At 29.5% G+C, this 7,566-nt stretch overlaps 1 protein-coding gene across 2 annotated transcripts in view; it reads right to left on the bottom strand.

The window, feature by feature from the left end:
* hop (tyrosine-protein kinase hopscotch) overlaps positions 1-6,659 on the bottom strand; it is a 65,731-nt gene extending 59,072 nt beyond the window's left edge. For both annotated transcript variants that reach the window (XM_067047659.1, XM_067047660.1), the window contains exon 1: positions 5,861-6,659. In XM_067047659.1, coding sequence (XP_066903760.1) covers positions 5,861-6,586 — 726 coding nt within the window. In that variant the 5' untranslated portion in view covers positions 6,587-6,659. The remainder of the gene's footprint in view (positions 1-5,860) is intronic.
* Positions 6,660-7,566: the final 907 nt, after the last annotated feature.

Genomic DNA, 7,566 nt, shown 5'->3' with positions numbered 1-7,566 from the left:
GAGAAAGGATGTCTTCAGGATGAGGAGGTCCTTATCAATTTCTGTCAAGAAAGAAGCCATTTTGGACGCTAGGACAGAACAATAAGAAAAAAGAAGACACCAAGGATCATCATAGGAAGATCGTGAACTTGGTTAGTTTTTGCTAACGTAACGTAACGTAAAAAGAGATACATGTGTAAAATAGACTTTAATTTAATTAATTGAAATTATTGTAAATGCCTGTTTCTGATTGCCTAGCAACAACACGCCCTGAGATTAAGAGTCTTTTTATATAATAAAATTATATTATCCATTAAGCAGTGAAGTTCTTAATTTGAACCCAAAGTATTTTTTATATTTGAAAAAAGTTATAAAACGATCTAAATTCTTTTTTATTTTATTTTAAATAATTTTTAAAATTATTACAATATAAAAACCAAATATTCAACACTTATAACACCTTAAAACACACAATTCACAAAACACACAAAATGCCCTAATATAAATTAAATACACTGAATAAAATATTAAATTATTAAATCTATTTTTAAATTTTATTAAAAGATACCAGAGAGTACAATCAGAAATAAAGTAAACTAATAAAATTTACTGCCCTGAAGTACGCTTAAGTTGTAAATCTTCTTTAGGCCTAAGAAAATGAAAATAAGAGAATAATAGAAATAACAAGAATAAAGTTGGATTACATGTGGTATCATAAAAAATAAAACAGCATACTTGAATATAGAACTTATACAGATAATATAAAGTTGAAATAATCAATAATATTATATAGAATGGGGAGTAATAGTAAGATATGTTGGGAAACAAAGTGGAAAAAAGGTAGTAACAGAAACATACAAAGCAAGAAGGAAAGAGAGGTATAAAAGATGGGAGGAAATAAACAAGAAATGATAAACAAGTTTTGTGCTAGACAGAATTAGATTCTAGTAGATAAAAATCGATTCAGGGAGGAATCTTTAGTTGTGCATGGGTACAGAGACTGGAATGAAAGTGCTATCAAAATGAAAGTATTGTGAGAAAGCTTTGAGGCAGTAGAATTTTTAAGGTTAATTTTGTCTCACCAATATAAGAGTTAATTCATTCAACTGAGAGTGAAACTGGAGATATAGTATACATTAGTACAGCAATATTTTTATTATTTATCTTTTTTTTTTTTTTTTACAGTATTTTCAACGGACTATTTAATAATGCGATTTTGTCCACAAATATGTAATATAAAAAAAGGTTTAATCATATCTAAATGAACTAATTCAGGAAGAGATATGCACCAATGTATAGAAAAAAGAAAGAAAAGGAAAATTTAATTTAATTGCAAAAAAATCGAATTTTTTTATTATAAAGCTTATTGAAATTCAAAATAATTAATATTTAGTCCATAAAATTACATCAGTTTTCTACATATACAGTACCTATGTGATATTATCAAACCAAAAAGTTGTGGATTAACTAAACTCTAAATTAATTTGACACCTCCAGACTATCGAAATTCAAGTGAAAGCAAATAAAAAATTCAGCATACATTGAAATAATAAAATACTTAACAATGGAAAGGACAGAATGGGAAAAAATGAGCCTTTGCTCAGTAGATCTGAAAAACATTCCAAAACTGAAGATATTTAAATAGCCAAAACCACACTAGAGAAAGAATTACGATGAATGAAAAACAAAAAGTAAAATATCCAAGATATAATAGACCCACAAGATGTGGTAAGGAAAATAATATGAAGTCCAAAATATTTTTCAAATTGTATATAGAAGTTTTATTATTTTTAGTAATGAGGATAGCCAAACAATCAGAAAAGATACAGTGCTAATTCACAATCATTAATAAATCCATATCTAATAATGCATTAGTTGGTTCATAGGCCACTTGGCAGGCTTTGTATTAATTTCAGTTTCATTTTATTTGTCTGGGTTCAAATATAAAAATTAAACAGCTTTGATAAGGGATTAAGTTATTTTGAACAATTTGTAGGGTTTCAATAATATTTTTATGTATATGCTTTGATAACAAGAACAGATTCTTGAATTTTCATTGGGTAGTATACCTGAAGTTTTGTTTTAGTTGGTCAAACTGCGTGATCATGAATAGTTATCAAAGGAGTATCATTTGGCCCTGGAATAAATGAATGTTTCTTCTTATGTCATTTCATAGATTTGAAGTAAACTGTTCAAGGGAATTTTATTAAGTAAAAAGCTGAATTTTTAACTATATCTCACAGTATTTTGGCCTATATGGATTACAAGTGGAATATTGTTTTAAAGTTGAAAAAGATTTTCTGATTTAGAATAGAAAATAAACATAAACAAAAGTAATGAAAAGTGAGATAAATTAGTTAAATATATTCAAAAAATTAAACAATAAAATATTTTATATCCTTTAAACATAATACATTCATCTCTGTTTGGAAGCGATAAATAATAATTAATGTCTATCACTGCTAGCGTGTCATAGTTTTAAAATATTTTACTATCCAGAAATAAAAGAAAGTTTCAGAACTTTAATTTAAATTTAATTAACCAAAAAACTATATTGCAAATGGACCATGAAAAAAAGCATAAAAGGTTGTCTGCAAATAAGTGCAATTAACCAGGCTAAGATATTTAGACACTCGACACAAAAATTAAATACCAAAGAAAATCTAATTTAAAGAAATTGACAATAAAAGACAGGTTAACAGATCTAATCAGCAATGAAGATGTGGTAGAAAGTTAAATAAAAAAGGAATAGAAACAAAAGAGTTTGGTCATTAATGCTGAGAAAAGGGAACTTCTCAATGTCATCGAGCAATGATGATGACCAAAAGAAATATTTATTAAAGTATAACGTTGAGCATGATGAAATGAGGAGCAGAAACTTGGATTATAAAAGGTGACAAAGGAAAAAAACTTCTGACTACAGAAATGGACTACTGGTGACAAGCAGAAGAAATATCCAAAATGGAGAAATTAAAAAATGTAACGGTTGAGAAAAGATGAAAGTTTAAAAAATATTCAGAAAGAAATTGAGGAAAAACACCTGAAATGGTATGAACATTTAAAGAGAACACCAGAATGAATATTACCAAAGGAAGTAAATTCCTGGAAAATAGATAGTAGAAATGACAAGGTAGGCTGAAAAAAAACCTATGACAATGAAATAAAATTATCATTGATAGGACATGCTCGATTAGGAATGGGTCTTTGATAAAATAACCAGAAAGGAGGCCATATAAAACTTAGGTAAAGGAAATCCACATCTTGAATGGAAGCCCTAATAAAAAAAAAAAAAAAAAAAAAAAAGAAGATATGATGGATGTTGCTCAGGCTGCAAGGAACCTGTTAGGAGTTGGGTTAGAGAATGGTGGGATTAGAATATGACAAGGAGAAAATAAAAAAATTACTTGAGGCATACCATAATTTTTACATAATATTTCTTTTTTTTGGCATAGTAAAGGTGATCATTAGGATTTTTATGTTTTCACATATTTTTACCTGACCATGATATCTGCGATTCCTTACTAACTAAAGATGTTTCAAGACATTTCTGAACAAAAGAAGCCATTTTTATTTCACATATTTTTAAATATTTGGTCTTTTTTACATATTTTGTTGTAAATCACATATTTTCTGAAATATTTGTTATTTTTAACATATTTTTAGGTATTCTGTCCTGAAACACGTATTTCCTTAAATTATTTGTTCAATTCTAAATACATTTTTCGCAGCAACTACATAAAATTCAAGAGAACGCAAGAAACTTAAAGGTGAAATTTATCATTTATCATAAATAGTGCGTAAAAAGTCCATATCTTCATCTTTGAACACTAATTAAAAGCAGTGGCAATAATAAATTTTCACACAGAATTGCATTGAGAATTTCTCAGAATCAATTAAAAAGAGCAAGGGTTTTTCCCTGGATTTGTTCGTTTACTCCTCAATCCATTTCTCTGTTTCCCCGCTTTCTATGGTCCTTTCTCATCTTAGTCTTATTTCACTCCCTAGTCAGCATTTAGACCTTTTCGAGTTAAATTGTTTTTGATTGTGTTTTAATATTATTTTAGCATGCCTAAAATTAAGTCAAAGTCAAAGAATTGCGCTTCCAAGTTGAGTTTCGGTTTAAGTTGAGTTCGGTTATTCAGTTAAGTTATAAAATTACTAATTAATTAGTACTTTATATTGTTGAATAATACAAAATTTATAAACACATATTATTTACATATTTTTTTTAAATATTTGACAATTTATTAGCACATATTTATGTCCATATTTCGGATTTTTTTAGCATATAAAAATCCTATCCCTAGTGATCATCATTAAGAATGCCATGAATCTAGATGGCTCCAAAGAAAGGAAGAATTGAGGCCCGTTTAAACATTGACAGTTTGCAGCCAAGGCAGCAAAAATTGCAACTCCTGCCATGATGCAAACGGTAAGACAGTAGCCATCATGAAAATATTCGCTTACTTTCACAATGTCAAGTCAGGCAAAATAGTTGATAGTACCTGTAAGGTAATTGCCATAATGCAATGTAAACATCCTGACAGTGAACTATCATGAGTTTTTATATTATTTCTGATCTTCAAATAAATTCAATTCAACATTTTAAAGAGTGATTATGCAGAAAACCTTATATATTGCTATCATTATTATTAGTGTGCATATGTTAATTGGGCCTCTAGGTGCACATCTGTCAGTCATCATTTCATCAATACTCAATTGTTTTTTAGTAACAAGTGTTCAATTAGTTAACTTAATTCAACCAGCATTTCTACGAGAGTTGACACCAATAGCTGGGAAACCAAGACCATTATATTTCTGAGCAGACACCATAAAGTCATTCTAAATTAGCACACAAATGACTACCATTTTTCTGAATCAACCATGAGAACTGCACAGGGGCACCTATAAAAATATTGGGCTCAAGACAGACTTTAACTTGCACCTTCAAGTACCAATACTCCATCTGATTATTGACTTTGGTTATTTTAAAAGATGTAACTGTTCATATTAACAACAAATCTTGGTACTAAGTGCAATATTGCCAGAACCATGTTTCTACTGTTTCGCCTATGACATGGCATGATAAACTGGATCCTATCTTTGTGAATTTAGGGCCGACCTCCACTGAAAAGAATCCAGAGAGGATTTGTTTATCCGTTTTGAGTGAAAATAGAAGGAAGCATATGTCGATCATTGACCCAATTTAAGCCATAATAATACAATATTATAATAAGGTAGGCAATAAACTAGCGACAGAAATTTAGAATGGAATATTTAAAACATAACCACTCAAATGTTTTTACTGTAAAAAAAAAATACTTAAAATGATGATAAATCCTCTTCCGGCCATCCACTTATTCTTAAAAGTGAAAAGAATCTGTAAGGGGTGGGGGTTGAGTATCCCTATTGGCAGCTGGGATCTAATGAAAGTAGTAATAATCATAGTGAGAGTTATAAACTACAATAATAGGACATTGTGTACAAGTGAGAAAACACCCAACCTCCACGTAAGGTGACACTAGTGTAGTTTTACTCTCAAATTTATCAATAGGTAAAGATTACAGACACTGTCATAGTTCTGGGGCTTTAGTATTAAAATCATAATTATTTAAATTAGAAAAAGCCACAAACCCACAAGTAATTAATAGTGCCCTGATAAAATTAACACAAGTGGAAACAATAAATTGACTGACTGCTATTCATTTATGGGTATCGCCTGAATAAACTTAAGGTAATGACTATAAAACGACATATTCTCATTAGTTAAACTCATAAATTCTAATTTACTTAAGACTGTATTAGTACCTTTCATTAATGGGTACTTAAAATGCATACAATTTGTAAATAATAAATTTTAATAAAGATAAAACAGAAGTACCTCATCTTTTCCAGTATATTGAAACTGTACTCCAGGCAACTGTTTGTGGAAAGGGTGAATCATAACAGTTATATCTTTTTCAATTCCACCTTCATCCATTTTTGCCTTATAACTTTCTATCATATAATTAGGGACCATCTCTTCAAACTGCTGTAAATACATTTGCTTGATAACATATAAGTCCCTTTTTTCAGATTGTTCTAATTTAGCTAATTTATCTTTGATTGGTTTCTTCAAAAAAAATTTATGGTAGTTAATCAACTCCTTGGGAATGTACTTCTTGTAATCATTCAACATTACTTCTTTTGTTTTACCAGACTCAAGCATAACTCTATACATGTCAACAACACTTAATCCCAAAAGGCTATCTTTATGTTTTTCATAGCTTACTTCATTAATCTTATAAGATATTAAATCATTTCGGACTTGAAAGAAATAGTAGTTAAATGTAAGTTTATCTAATGTAAGCACTTTTGATAAATCAGGAAATTTGTACCTAATCCTCAATTCAAAAGAACTGACACGAAAGCCCCATAATTTAGTGCTTAAAGACATCCATTGACTAGAATTATAACGCAAGCCAAACAAATGTCTTGCAATAGGGCTTATTTTCAGTTCACGGCAAATAACTATTAAAACTTCCTCTACAGTTGTTCCCATGTGAATTGGGACAGGAATTGATTTTAACCCAATAAGTTCCGTAACTGTAACGATTTGTTCACACATTTTTAGAAATTTTAACGACTTTTATATTCACTACAAACGAAACTTATAAACAATCGCCGAAACAGTAAGGTAACTTTTGACACATATTATATAAACAAGCCAAAGAAGTTAAAACTAGAAAAAATCCTCCATTTTCCAAAATACCTCATCGAGCTGATTTAAACAACTCTTATATCAGTAATAAATATAAACATATTATTAGACAAATACTATTATTTTTTATTTAAAACTTGAAACTTTAACATAAATTTTTATTTTTATTTAAATAGTGCTCATACTGAAAGAAATTGAATGAAATGACAACAATGCTATTAATCTGTAAATTGCACTCTTTACATTACTCTTTTTATTTGTTGGTGCTAGTGTACAAAACAAGTTCCACGGACATGAACTCCAAAACTCATTTATACAGAATGCTAGTATAGGTCCGACTTTCACAAAATCCATTAGGGGGTTTGTTTAACACTAATTAATAATAACAGTAAGAAAGGACATTATTGTTATTAACACAATACATTGAACATGTCCAGTGCGGAAATACCCGCAATACCCTGATGGTAATGTTGAAAGATCGTTCCGGCCTCCGGAGTCCACTAAAAGAGTGGTCATAAAGTACATTAGTAAAGGTTGATCATTATTTTGTTTCATGAGTCACTTAAAGACTCACAGTGAGTCTTAGCAGTTTCGGTGGACTAAACTGCTATGATATCGTGTACGTAGACGTATGAGATAGCTAAGGATAGAATGCTGTCTATGAATCGTTGGACTGTTTTGAATGAATTACAAATACCAAAAACCTATGAACTAATTATGACATTTGGAAAAGACCAAAGGGTGTCTTCTCGATGTTATCGGGATCCATCAAAATAGATAGCAGGCCCAATTAAGATCAATTTTGAAGAACTTTTTGTTGAGATAAATTGTTTTATTATGTTTATCTAACAATTTATATTCATTGAAAGATTTGTGCGGTTGACACT

Source organism: Halyomorpha halys, unplaced genomic scaffold (assembly GCF_000696795.3).
Source record: "Halyomorpha halys isolate HHAL.00 unplaced genomic scaffold, Hhal_1.1 Scaffold262.1, whole genome shotgun sequence".
NCBI classification, from domain to species: Eukaryota; Metazoa; Arthropoda; class Insecta; order Hemiptera; family Pentatomidae; genus Halyomorpha; species Halyomorpha halys.
This window is presented reverse-complemented; position numbering and strand designations above follow the sequence as displayed.